The sequence below is a fragment of the Stomoxys calcitrans genome, chromosome 4 (assembly GCF_963082655.1).
Source record: "Stomoxys calcitrans chromosome 4, idStoCalc2.1, whole genome shotgun sequence".
Classification (NCBI taxonomy): Eukaryota; Metazoa; Arthropoda; class Insecta; order Diptera; family Muscidae; genus Stomoxys; species Stomoxys calcitrans.
In genome coordinates, this window is record NC_081555.1 from 55,218,400 (window position 1) to 55,233,563 (window position 15,164).

Genomic DNA, 15,164 nt, shown 5'->3' on the forward strand with positions numbered 1-15,164 from the left:
GAAAAACTCTCGGAGATGGCGAGGGTAGTGTGAAATATGCCAATGCATTTGATCTATCTGTAAATGGTATATGTTCTGCATCTCAGGAATTGATAGGCTTTGTTAATAACTACGCAGTGGACGAAAAAATATGGTCGGACCATTTCCCAATTATACTAAAATTGAATTATAATTTAATTTTTACAGAATTATTTAATTGTACAGTGGCCCCAGAGCCTTAATAGCATTGAAACTTGGAACACTTGTTCGTCAGAACTGCTATATTAATACAGAATTGATCTAAAATTCAAAAAGGATCAAGCGAAAACTACAAAGAGGTTCTCGAGATCACAAATTTTTGACTCCATCTAGAGCACAGGTGTGTTTGAAAGTCAAATATACACAAGAAAAAATTGCATGGGTATTTAAAGCTAGAAGTGGAATGCTGTATCTGGGATACAACAGATTTACTACTGTTGAGGAGGAGCGATTATATAAATTGTGCTACATGCGAGCGGAAGAAACTTCTCAACACTTCCTTGGTATATGTCCTATTTTGAGCGAGTTTAGTATGATGGCCTCTGGAAAGTCAATATTAAATAATGAAGAGATTTCGGATAAATTAGGCAGCAAAAATTAAGCCGATTGGGATAACTTAGTAACATATTAAAAATCCGCGTACACCTATAGACACTTTTTATTATCTGAATTCTAATAAAAATTAATTCAAATGAAGTTAAAATTGATTAACGACAGACCTAAAATACATGTCGCAATTCCTTTTGCTTATTCCTCACAAAAAATTCGAAAAACATAGTCCATATTGAAATTAAATTAGTATTACTGAATGTATTTTTGATATTAAATGAAAGAATGAAATTTAAAAAAAAAGGAAGAAGTTTAATTACTAAAAAAAAACTATTCAATAAGTGGCTCATTTGCTCCATACTCGATACATACATTAGTGAGATATGGTTTTATGGAATCTAAATCGGCATATTCCAGAAACAAGGAACGAAATAAGTCACGATAAATTTTTTTTTATTAATGGTGGGCTAAATATAATTAATATTATCAGTTAATATTATTAGTAGCAAGTAAGAGCGTGCTAAGTTCGGTCGGGCCGAATCTTATATACCCTCCACCATGGATCGCATTTGTCGAGTTCTATGCGCAGTATCTCTTTTTAGACAAACAAAGAATATTGAATAAGAACTATTGTGCTATTGGAGCTATATGAAGTTATAGTCCGATTCGGACCATAAATGAATTGTAGAATTCATTGTGTAATATATGACCATAAATGAATGATGCACATTCATTGTGTAATATTTCAGTTCATTCGGATAAGAATTGGGTCTTGTAGGGCCTCAAGACACAAAATCGGGAGATAGGTTTATATGGGAGCTGTATCAAGCTTTGATCGATTCAGATCATATTAGTCACCATAAATGAATGACCATAAATGAATGCTGCACATTGTAGAAGTCATTGTGTAATATTTCAGTTCATTCGGATAAGAATTGCGTCTTGTAGGGCCTCAAGACACAAAATCGGGAGATAGGTTTATATGGGAGCTGTATCAAGCTTTGATCGATTCAGATCATATTAGTCACGTATGTTGAAGGTCATGAGAGAAGTCGTCGTATAAGATTTCAGCCAAATCGAATGAGAATTGCGCCCTCTAGAGGTCCAAGAAGTCAAGATCCCAGATCGGTTTATGTGGCAGCTATAACAGGTTCTATACCGATTAACGCCATACCTTGCACAGTTATTGGAAGTCATAACAAAACATCTCATGCAAAATTTCAGCCAAATCGGATGAGAATTGCGCGCTCTATTGGCTCAAGAAGTCAAGATCCAAGATCGGTTTATATGACAGCTATACCAGATTATAAACCGATTTGAATCATACTTAGCGTTGTTGTTGGAAATGCTAACAAAACACAACGTGCAAAATTTCAGTTTAAGACCAGAATTGCGCCCTCTAGAGGCTCATGAAGTCAAGACCCAAGATCGGTTTATATGGCAGTTATATAAGGTTATGTACCGATTAAACCCCTACTTAGCGTAGTTGTTGGAAATGCTACCGAAACACTACGTGCAAAATTTCAGTTAAATCAGACGAGAATTGCGCCCTCTAGAGGCTCAAGAAGAAATGCCACCAAAACACTACGTGCAAAATTTCAGTTAAATCAGACGAGAATTGCGCCCTCTAGAAGCTCAAGAAGTCAAGGCCTAAGATCGGTTTATATGGCAGCTATATCAAAACATGGACCACCGATTTAAACCATACTTAGCGTTGTTGTTGGCAGTGCTACCAAAACACTACGTGCAAAATTTCAATAAAATCGAGGCTCTCTCGAGGCTCCTTCCAGAGGCTCAAGAAGTCAAGACCCAAGACCGGTTTATATGGCAGCTATATCAAAACATGGACCGATTTGGCCCATTTACAATACCAACCGACCTACACTAATAAAAAGTATTTGTGCAAAATTTCAAGCGGCTATCTTCACTCCTTCGAAAGTTAGCGAGCTTTCGACAGACAGACGGACGGACATGGCTAGATCGACTTAAAATGACATGACGGTCAAGAAAATATATATTTTATGGGGTCTTAGATGCATATTTCGAGATATTAACAAGTAAAAGCGTGCTAAGTTCGGCCGGGCCGAATCTTATATACCCTCCACCATGGAGCGCATTTGTCGAGTTCTTTTCCCGGCATCTCTTCTTAGGCAAAAATGATGTAAGAATGTTTGAGACCTGTGTAAAATGTCAGCCAATTCGAATAAGAATTGCGCCGTTTGGGGGCTCAAGAAGTAAAAAAGAGAGATAGATTTATATGGGAGCTTATCGGGCTATAGACCGATTCAGACCATAATATGTTGATGGTCATGAAAGGATCCGTCGTACAAAATTTCAGGCAAATCGGATAATAATGGCGACCTCTAAAGGCTCAAGAAGTCAAGGTCCCAGATCTGTTAAAATGGCAGCTATATCAGGTTATGAACCGATTTGAACCATACTTCGCACAGTTGTTGGATATGATAACAAAATACTACGTGCCAAAATTCATTCAAATTGGATAAGAATTGCGCCCATTGGGGCTCACGAAGTAAAATAGAGAGAACGATTTATATGGGATCTGTATCGGGCTATAGACCGATTCAGACCATAATAAACACGTTTGTTGATGGTCATGAGAGGATCCGTCGTACAAAATTTCAGGCAAATCGGATAATAATTGTGACCTCTAGAGGCTCAAGGTCCCAGATCTGTTAAAATGGCAGCTATATCAGGTTATGAACCGATTTGAACCATACTTCGCACAGTTGTTGGATATGATAACAAAACACTTCGTGCAAAATTTCATCCCAATCGGATAAGAACTGCGCACTCTAGAGGCTCAAGAAGTCAAGACCCAAGATCGGTTTATATGGCAGCTATATCGGGTTATAGGCCGATTTGAACCATGCTTGGCACAGTTGTTGGATATCATAACAAAACACGTCGTGCAAAATTTCATGCCAATCGGATAAGAATTGCGCACTCTAGAGGCTCAAGAAGTCAAGACCCAAGATCGGTTTATGTGGCAGCTATATCAAAACATGGACCGATATGGCACATTTACAATACAAACCGACCTACAATAATAAGAAGTATTTGTGCAAAATTTCAAGCGGCTAGCTTTACTCCTTCGGAAGTTAGCGTGCTTTCGACAGACAAACGGACGGACGGACATGGCTAGATCGACATTAAATGTCGCGACGATCAAGAATATATATACTTTATAGGGTATCAGACGAATATTTCGAGTAGTTACAAACAGAATGACGAAATAAGTATGCCCCCATCCTATGGTGGATGGTATAAAAATAATATTATTTAGCTAATAATTAATATTAATTTCAAATTATAAAAAAAATGTCATCAGTCAAAGAAATTTGTTGATAAAAAGCAAACAATTTGGCTGTTACAAACAAAAAGTTTCCTGAAAATATGACAGAATTTTTTTTTTTTTTGCTAAAACAACAAATTTTTTTCTGCGGTCTTCTGACAGCAAAATATTGATTTTAGACTCAAAACTTAAAAAATACTTCAAATACTTGTAAATGATACATTATCTTTTAGTGCTAAAAACTTTAAACATTAATGTTTAGTAAATGCTCATAGAAATAAGTTTGCTGATATCAGCAAATACTGTCTGCTGATTTTAAATTAAAATTTTTTATCTTTTGAACGAAACTTATGTAAATTTATGAACTTCAAAACAATAACTCAAGCATTTCCTATATGTTATTAAACATTTTGAGTCATTTTAGTGGAACATGTTTTGTTTAATGGCATAAATATGATTTTAGTAGTTATATTGTGTGCTGTTACTTCAAATCGTTCAAAAATGAACAGATTATAAGAATTGAAAACAAAATTTTCGCTATATATTTAATAAAATATGAGAGGCGACATACAAAAAAGAGTATTTTTATACCCTCCACCATAAGATGGGGGGTATACTAATTTCGTCATTCTGTTTGTAACTACTCGAAATATTCGTCTGAGACCCCATAAAGTATATATATTCTTGATCGTCGTGAAATTTTATGTCGATCTAGCCATGTCCGTCCGTCTGTCCGTCCGTCCGTCCGTCCGTCCGTCCGTCTGTCTGTCGAAAGCACGCTAACTTCCGAAGGAGTAAAGCTAGCCGCTTGAAATTTTGCACAAATACTTCTTATTAGTGTAGGTCGGTTGGTATTGTAAATGGGCCATATCGGTCCATGTTTTGATATAGCTGCCATATAAACCGATCTTGGGTCTTGACTTTTTGAGCCTCTAGAGTGGGCAATTCTTATCCGATTGGGATGAAATTTTGCACGACGTGTTTTGTTATGATATCCAACAATTATGCCAAGTATGGTTCAAATCGGTCCATAACCTGATATAGCTGCCATATAAACCGATCTTGGGTCTTGACTTCTTGAGCCTCTAGAGTGCGCAATTCTTATCCGATTGGGATGAAATTTTGCACGACGTGTTTTGTTATGACATCCAACAACTGTGCCAAGTATGGTTCAAATCGGTCTATAACCTGATATAGCTGCCATATAAACCGATATTGGGTCTTGACTTCTTGAGCCTCTAGAGTGCGCAATTCTTATCCGATTGGAATGAAATTTTGCACGACGTGTTTTGTTACTATATCCAACAACTGTGCCAAGTATGGTTCAAATCGGTCCATAACCTGATACAGCTGCCATATAAACCGATCTTGGGTCTTGACTTCTTGAGCCTCTAGAGTGCGCAATTCTTATACGATTGGAATGAAATTTTGCACGACGTGTTTTGTTACGATATCCAACAACTGTGCCAAGTATGGTTGTAATCGGTCCATAACCTGATATAGCTGTCATATAAACCGATCTTGGGTCTTGACTTCTTGAGCCTCTAGAGGGCGCAATTCTTATCCAATTTGAATGAATTTTGGCATGTAGTATTTTGTTATGATATCCAACAACTGTGCCAAATAAGGTTCAAATCGGTTCATAACCTGATATAGCTGTCATATAAACCGATCTGGGATCTTGACTTCTTGAGCCTGTAGAGTTCGCAATTATTATCCGATTTGCCTGAAATTTTGTACGACGGATTCTCTCATGACCATTAACATACGTGTTTATTATGGTCTGAATCGGTTTATAGCCTGATATAGCTCCCATATAAATCGATCTCTCTATTTTACTTCTTGAGCCCACAAAGGGCGCAATTCTTATTCGAATTGGCTGACATTTTACACAGGTCTCCAACATATAATTTAATTGTAGTCCAAACCGGACCATATCTTGATATCGCTCTAATAGCAGAGCAAATCTTTTCTTATATCCTTTTTTTGCCTAAGAAGAGATGCCGGGAAAAGAACTCGACATATGCGATCCATGGTGGAGGGTATATAAGATTCGGCCCGGCCGAACTTAGCACGCTTTTACTTGTTTGAAATATTAGGGTAGTTTGCACCTGAAAACAGCAGCAAATGTTCGCATTTTCGGCACAAAATAACTGCTGTTTCATTTTCAGCAGGCTTTAGTTAGTAACAGCAAACATTTTTGCTGTTTTCACCAACAATTTTTGATGAGTGTTAACGATAGTTAAGATGTTAAGGAATGCTAAAGTGCTTCTTTTGTTGTTTTCCAATTTCTGACACCCAGTTTCGAGATGTCTTTCTCCACTTGATCTTTCCATCGGCATTTTACCTTGGAATACTTTTGTCAGAACTATAAAGCTATAAAACTTGTGGTCTGGGGGACGGCGCTTCAAAACTAGAACTACTGGTCAATATTCAGCCACATGCAAAATATGGCTTGTTTGTCAATCATAGAAACACTGAGGGGGACACCATCTGATGCATTAAATTTAATCCTTCACCAAATGCCTCTTGACATTGTGCTCCAACCACTACCGTGGGGGAAAAGGGAGCGTTCTTTTTGGTCTGGCGGCAACAAAGGCGGTAGTGTTATCGTTCATACAGTGCCCGATGTTTCAGGCAGTATAAATTACCTATTGCCTGAGCCGCTATTTGATAACAAGTACTGTGCTACTATTCCTGTTAGAACTGATTGGTAATCCAATATCTTTGGCAATAGAAGTTATGTAGACTTCTATACGTTTCGTTCCTGACTAGTCGACTAGGATGGATTTAGCGCATACTCCTAAGAATTAGGACTGGTCATATCGAGATCTTGCAATCGAAAAGTGGTTGAATGGCTAAGATTTAATGTTAATATCTATGATTAACAAAAAATATATTTACAGACGGCCAGGCAGCCATTAGATCTTTAGCTTCTGTTTCTGTTTCTGATTTCAAAAACAGCCGCCTTCGACAGTAGCAAGTCTTAGAACGAGATAGCTGTTAAACAAGTCACATGTTATGGGTGCCGGGCCACAAAGATATTCCCGGGAATTGTAGATCAGGTGATATTCCAGGGCAACTTTTAATGGCTGTCTGGTTGTCTGAAAAGATATTTATGCCAATCGTCGTTATGATATGATATACACATTGCAGAGGTCGAGTAACCTTTTCGATGTGTCCAGTTCTAAATCTTTAGAATACACCCAAAAGCCCACCTGGTCGATTAGTTTGGAACCATCTGTATGGAAGTCGATGTAACTTCTGTTACCAGGGATATCGTAGTTCCAATCGGTTCTATCAAGAATAGTGGTACAGTATTTTTTATCAAGGTAGAGTGTAATCCACACTGCCTGTACTAAGAGAATAAGAATATATGCGAATTGAGTATCAACGCTAGCGTAAAGGATCTACACGCAAAAAAATATAGCGTTTGAAACATTTTTACGAGAAACAAAATACTATTATTACGAAGTTATTCATTAATTGTAACTATGTAACTATTTGCTTCAACATATCAAACGTTCTTTTGTTTTAAAATCAAAAACTCTTTAATGGCAAAAGTATTTCGACAGTGTTTTGTTTACCGGACCAACAATTATACTCTTGTGTGTCTCCTACTAGAGAGAGTGTGAGAGAGAGAGAGAGACCGGCCAGTGATGGATACAAAGTGATGGGCGGATGGTGAACTCGGAAATGGTAAATTTTTAGAGTTTCGCAGCAAAATGGAAGGCTTTTATGTATCATCACACAACATAATTATGTATCATAACATCGAAATAAATCCAAATATATTCTGGAAGAATTTAAATGATCAATTTAGATATGCTTATAATTGGTAAAAATTAAAAAAAAAACAAGTAAAAGCGTGCTAAGTTTCATTCCATTCGGATAAGAATTGCGCCCTCTAGAGGCTCAAGAAGTCAAGACCCAAGATCGGTTTATATGGCAGCTATATCAGGTTAAGAACCGATTTGAACCATACTTGGCACAGTTGTTGGATATAATAGCAAAACATGTCATTCAAAATTTCATTTCAATCGGATAAGAATTGCGCACTCTAGAGGCTCAAGAAGTCAAGACCCAAGATCGGTTTATATGGCAGCTATATCAGGTTATGGACCGATTTGAACCATACTTGGCACAGTTGTTGGATATCATAACAAAACACGTCGTGCAAAATTTCATTCTGATCGGATAAGAATTGCGCACGCTAGAGGCTCAAGAAGTCAAGACCCAAGATCGGTTTATATGGCAGCTATATCAGGTTATGGACCGATTTGAACTACACTTGGCACAGTTGTTGGATGTCATAACAAAACACGTCGTGCAAAATTTCATTCCAATCGGATAAGAATTGCGCGCTCTAGAGGCTCAAGAAGTCAAGACCCAAGATCGGTTTATATGGCAGCTATATCAAAACATGGACCGATATGGCCCATTTACAATACCAACCGACCTACACTAATAAGAAGTATTTGTGCAAAATTTCAAGCATCTAGCTTTACTCCTTCGGAAGTTAGCGTGCTTTCGACAGACAGACGGACGGACGGACAGACGGACGGGCATGGCTAGATCGACACAAAATTTCACGACGATCAAGAATATATATACTTTATGGGGTCTCAGACGAATATTTCGAGTAGTTACAAACAGAATGACGAAATTAGTATACCCCCCATCTTATGGTGGAGGGTATAAAAATTAAGAATTGCGTTACAACATTAAATTGAATTTGGTAGCCAGCAAAAATTAGGTGAGCACATGTCATTACACACTGGCATACCAGTAAACAAATTTTTGTTACTCGTAGGAATACCTACTAATGGGTTACCTATAATGAGTTAAATAATTACTTTTTGGTAATAAAAAGTTAAAGAATACCCAAAAATTATGCAATAAACTAAAATAAAATTTGAAAACGATAAGAACTTTTTTAAATTCTAATGTAATTTAAAAACAAAATTTTATTTGAAGACAATTTTTAAATATTTAGTTATACAATTCCAATGAATTTGAAAAAAATAAGAGAATACTTCTATACACTCAAAAATTCACTTCAAATGAATGACAATTGAACTAAATGGTAAGAAAATTTAACAGTATTCAATAACTTTTTCATTCTTTTTATGAATGAGGGATTTGATTTTGATATTTTTTTTTTAATATTTTTAATTTATTAAACTGCCTACATCATCTACACTTTTTAGAGTATTGACATTAACTTTGCGTACTATTCTATCTAACTCATAGATAAAATGGATCAGAGGGCTCTTAACATGCCCTTTCCAAAAAAAAAATGGGCTTTTAGTATCACTCTTCAATAATTTTGAGCCAATATAGAACAAATATAGATTAAAGGGGTCAAAATTCTCAAGATCCTCTTCGTGGGCTTACTTTCTAGGCAGATTTTTTCGTATTCGTGATCTAATCTGAAATTATTTTCATTTAAGTACCATATCGCCTTTATTAAAGGGCCTAAAATTCTCAAGACCCTCTTGGACCCTTCCCGGGCTTGCTCTTTGGGCAGATTTTTCCGTTTTAGTGATATAATCTTAAATTCCTGAAATACCATATCGCATACATTGAAAAGGCTAAAATTTTCAGAGCCCTTTTGGACTCTTACTACTACTGCTAAATCTCCCATGAACATTCCATTGAGAAACGGCGATACTTCTCTCTTATCGATGAGTTCAGTCTGTTTAAAGTTTTTTTGGACTCTTAGTGCGTCCATTTTTATACCCTCCACCATAAGATGGGGGGTATACTAATTTCGCCATTCTGTTTGTAACTACTCGAAATATTCGTCTGAGACCCCATAAAGAGTATATATTCTTGATCCCCGTGACATTTTATGTCGATCTAGCCATGTCCGTCCGTCCGTCTGTCTGTCGAAAGCACGCTAACTTCCGAAGGAGTAAAGCTAGCCGCTTGAAATTTTGCACAAATACTTCTTATTAGTGTAGGTCGGTTGGTATTGTAAATGGGCAATATCGGTCCATGTTTTGATATAGCTGCCATATAAACCGATCTTGGGTCTTGACTTCTTGAGCCTCTAGAGTGCGCAATTCTTATCCGATTGGAATGAAATTTTGCACGACGTGTTTTGTTATTATATCCAACAACTGTGCCAAGTATAGTTCAAATCGGTCCATAACCTGATATAGCTGCCATATAAACCGATCTTGGGTCTTGACTTCTTGAGCCTCTAGAGTGCGCAATTCTTATCCGATTGGAATGAAATTTTGCACAACGTGTTTTGTTATTATATCCAACAACTGTGCCAAGTATAGTTCAAATCGGTCCATAACCTGATATAGCTGCCATATAAACCGATCTTGGGTCTTGACTTCTTGAGCCTCTAGCGTGCGCAATTCTTATCCGATCAGAATGAAATTTTGCACGACGTGTTTTGTTATTATATCCAACAACTGTGCCAAGTATGGTTCAAATCGGTTCATAACCTGATATAGCTGCTTTATAAACCGATCTTGGGTCTTGACTTCTTGAGCCTCTAGAGTGCGCAATTCTTATCCGATTGAAATGAAATTTTGCACGACGTGTTTTGTTATTATATCCAACAACTGTGCCAAGTATGGTTCAAATCGGCCCATAACCTGATATAGCTGCACTATAAACCGTTCTTGGGTCTTGACTTCTTGAGCCTCTAGAGGGCGCAATTATTATCCGAATGGAATGGAATTTCGCACGACGTGTTTTGTTATGATACCCAACAACTGTGCCAAGTATGGTTTAAATCGGTCCATAACCTGATATAGCTGCCATATAAACCGATCTTGGGTCTTGACTTCTTGAGCCTCTAGAGGGCACAATTCTTATCCGATTTGAATGAATTTTTGCACGAAGTATTTCGTTATGATATCCAACAACTGTGCCAAGTATGGTTGAAATCGGTCGATAACCTGATATAGCTGTCATATAAACAGATCTGGGGATTTGACTTCTTGAGCTTTTGGAGGGCGCAATTCCTATCCGATTTGGCTGAAATTTTGCATGACGTATTTTATTTTTACTTTCAACAACTGTGTCAAATAAGGTTCAAATCGGTTCATAACCTGATATAGCTGCCATATAAACCGATCTGGGATCTTGACTTCTTGACCCCTAGAGGTCGCAATTATTATCCGATATGCCTGAAATTTTGTACGACGAATCCTCTCATGACCATCAACAAACGTGTTTATTATGGTCTGAATCGGTCTATAGCCCGATACAGATCCCATATAAATCGTTCTCTCTATTTTACTTCGTGAGCCCCAATGGGCGCAATTCTTATACGAATTGGCTGAAATTTTACACAGGTCTCCAACATATAATTTAATTGTGGTCCGAACCGGACCATATCTTGATATCGTTTTAATAGCAGAGCAACTCTTTTCTTATATTCTTTTTTGCCTAAGAAGAGATGCCGGGAAAAAAACTCGACAAATGCGATCCATGGTGGAGTGTATATAAGATTCGGCCCGGCCGAACTTAGCACGCTTTTACTTGTTTGGCCTAACTTTACCAATGTCTGACAACCAAAACGGACTTCAGATTCGATATCTTGAATTCAAATTATAAGGATGTTCAGGAAAAAAATATTATTTCGAAATAAGAAATAGGGTAGTTTATTATCTTTCCGCCTTCCACCTTTCCTACGCGTGTGTTGAAAATTGAATAAAACCAGTTTACCCAATTTTGAATTTGGAATTTTAATAGCAACTTTGGAAATGAGTATCAGAACGGGCTCTTCCCCCTTCTGACAAACAGATATTACATTTTAACCACGAGATGTTAGTATTTTGCATGGCCAAACTAAATATTACACAGCACCAGAAGGATTATTTTGCAACATTTAGAATGTTTGCGGGTATGCCATTATTTTAAAGTAATACGTATTATTAAATAAAAGGTATTATTTTCCATACTTCGGTATGTTTAGAGGTATACCATTATTTTAAGCACTTCAGTATTTGTACGAAGAAATCATTATTTGTCATCTGGTGGTATGTTTACTCTGAAGCACTTTCCTTGAAGGTAATTTTTAATAAAAAATAGTTGGAACCCTGAATAACATTGTATACACAAAATTAATGAAAGGTATTGTCAGCGTGTTGTCAAGAAAATATCGCATAAAGATGTGTACTTTTATCGTAAACAAAATCCGCCGCTCTTCAAAAAAGAAATTGTCCAAATTTTCTTTTATGTGAAACGAATTATTTTTAACGGAAATAGGAAAAGATTCCAATCGAGCGAGTGTTCACAAATGCATAGATTTTTTTTAAACCTTAAGATACCAAAACAAAAACTCACTTAAATCGGAAAATCGCTCTACATTGTAAGATATACTTAATTCTAATGCGGCTAAAATTTCTGCAAAATCGGGTCGTAAATGCCCCTATTATAGGGGAATGACCTTGAGTCATGAGATTGGTCTATGTGGTAGCTATATCCGAATATTGCATGATCAATACCATATTCGCCAAGAATATGTAGGCTTATAATATAACTCACTGTGCCAAATTTCTGCGAAATCGGATGACAAATGAAGGTTTTATGAGGTTCTTACCTTAAATCGGGAGATCGGTTTATATAGCAGCTGTATTTGAACGTAACGGTTCTTCATTAAAAACTATTCACTTTAGCGTACTAATTTATTTTATTTTATATGCTTAATAAGTACAATTTACTTATAGTCCTAGCCTAAACGGAACCCCAAGGCCTGGCTAGGTTAAAGAAGTAATTTCTTTTTCGGCTATAACTGTGTCCCCTTGATTGAAAATGGAATAATTTTAACATTTTTTTGGTAGATAACATTTTGATTGAGGAATTCAAGAAACAATAATAAAATCCCATGGCAATATCCTACTAAAATATGTGCAGTAAGATAAAAAAGGCTTGGCCAGTCACTGGGATCCATTTAAGGGTTAATCTGATACAATAAAGTCTTATCTTGATGCAACTGAGAGGAATTGAGTAACCTAGAATACAAGACTTATAGTAAAATACGGCGTTGGTACTCACTCTGCCAATTCTCAGTAATGTCATCGAATATCACTTCATTTGTGGTGGACAAACGTTCCTCCGTCAATTGACGCTGGGGCTGATTATGTTGTTGCTGCTGTTGATGATGGTGTTGAGCTGCCCTCTGCTGGTGATACTGATTTGAGGAGGACTTTTGTTGATATTTTTGCGATTGCTGCTGCTGGTATGATTGGCGTTCACGCTCGCGGTCACGTCTATCACGTAATTCTAAAGTTGTGGGAGGATTCGCCTCACCCACCGATTCCCGTACTAAAGCAGCATTAATATAACGCTCTGCTTTGCTGCGTTGTTCGCGTTGCTCACGTTCACGATCCCGTTCTCGCATGAGGGTGGACGCACGTTCATGGGACTCGCGTTTTTCAGGCCATTCAGTCGGCTGATTGGGTATGTGATCATGCAGCGAAGTTTTACTTCCATAGAGATAATGTTGGGCCAGAGTCTTATGTCCCGCTTCGGCATTGGAATGTGACTTTTGATTTTGACTGTTTTGTGTTTGAGAAGCATTGTAGCTGTTGCGTTTTTGGGTGGCATCATAACTAGATTCACCGTTGGGACTACGACCCAGGCGTATGTGTTGGCGCCCACCACCCATGTAAGAGCACGAGGTTTGCTGTTGAGGATGCTGCTGAGGCTGCGATGGGTCCTGTTGTTGCTGGTATATGGACCGTCTGTGCTGGGGCCGATTGGGTTCGTTTTCCGTGACGCCGTTGCCGCTATACTCAGGCGAATTCAAAACCGTACTAGTGGGTGTGGTATTGGAATTGTTTCCCTGTCGCGACGACTCCCAGTAGTTATTGTCTTTGACGAATGGATTTTGATTAGGATTCGGATGACCATTTTGCTGATGGCTGCTATTCGTCTGTTGTGTTGGCTCAGTGTGGTTTATATGGTTGTAGGATTTTTCCGTCACATAGTTTTGGCCATTCATATGATGAAAACGTTCATATTGAGAACGTTTTCGCGGCATATCGCTGTATGAACGCGATTCGCGATGTCCTTGCTCTGAATCCCGATACTGGCGTGGTGCTGATTTTTCCTTACTCTTGGGACTCGAGTTGTGGTAGCAAAAGGGTTCGTAGTTAGGCACTGGCAATTCGTCCTCGACGCCGTTGTCTTTAAGATTAGAGTGACTTTTTTGTTGTACGTCTTTATTATGCAGCTTTTGGTCGTCTTCCGCCGCGATGTCTTCTCTGATAGCGGGTCGCTTTTGTGTTTCTTCTGCTTCGGCAGTCGGAGTGAGGAGAGTATTGCACAGAAAAGGGTTTGTGGAAATGCGTGGCGTAACCGATGACAAGGACTCTGACGATATCGATGACGCACTATGTGGTGGCGGTGACTGAGTAATGATATTCACACTGCGGTAATAGTGATTGGATGTCACCTTCTCCTTGCTTTCCGAATCAAAACCGTTGAGAGGCGCTGTTGCAGCTCCCTTGGAGTAATACCTAGGCTTTAAAGTAGTTGCCACCGAATTGTTTGAATGGTCCACGTTGCCGCAATTCGTGTTAACATCTGTGGCTGGTGGTGTCACACCGGGGGTCTGATGTTCCGATGGCGTTACTGGGACTGTAGTGTTGGACTGTTGCTGTTTTGGCCTGCACTTGGGAAACAACAATGAAATTTGATCTTTAATTGGGGGCGAGGAGCCTACCAATGCCTGCGACAGATCTACTGTGGTGGTAGCGGAAAGCGTCGATGACGATTCGAACTTTGTGCCTTCACAATTTACGCCCTTACCATTCAAATATTTCTGATGTTGTTGTTCCCCTTGGTAGTACTTGACTGCGTTGTGATTGGCGTAATCGATGACGCTGTCGCAGTCGTTGCCATTTAGTTTGCTCTCTACGTGAGATTGTTGTACACTGCGACTGCCCTGGCAATGCGAATACGAACTATTCCGAGAGTTGACTTTGCTGGAGATGGGCGATGATACTGAAGAGTTATTCTGTTGCTGGTGATGATGATGACTGCTATGGCCCGCCGACGACGCAGAGGAGGATGAGTTTACCGATCTGCTAGTCTGATAATATATGGAACGGTTGGTAGTTTCACTTGTACCACTTGTCGTATTTTGATTACGTCTCTCCGGTGAAGCAGTCGCTGCTGTTGCAGGAGCAGTTGAATGCAAATTGTTAATGCCACTTTTTGTTTGTCCAGCAGCAGCAATTGTTGTCAATATTGTGCTGACCATTATTGTAGTCAATTAACTGCAGACAATAAGTCATTCGAGAGTAGC

At 38.3% G+C, this 15,164-nt stretch overlaps 1 protein-coding gene across 10 annotated transcripts in view; it reads right to left on the bottom strand.

The window, feature by feature from the left end:
- The window catches only part of LOC106088904 (uncharacterized), a 778,231-nt gene that overhangs the window by 100,851 nt on the left and 662,216 nt on the right, over window positions 1-15,164 (bottom strand). For all 10 annotated transcript variants that reach the window (XM_059366206.1, XM_059366207.1, XM_059366208.1 and 7 more), the window contains one exon: window positions 12,908-15,135. In XM_059366206.1, coding sequence (XP_059222189.1) covers window positions 12,908-15,119 — 2,212 coding nt within the window. In that variant the 5' untranslated portion in view covers window positions 15,120-15,135. The remainder of the gene's footprint in view (window positions 1-12,907; window positions 15,136-15,164) is intronic.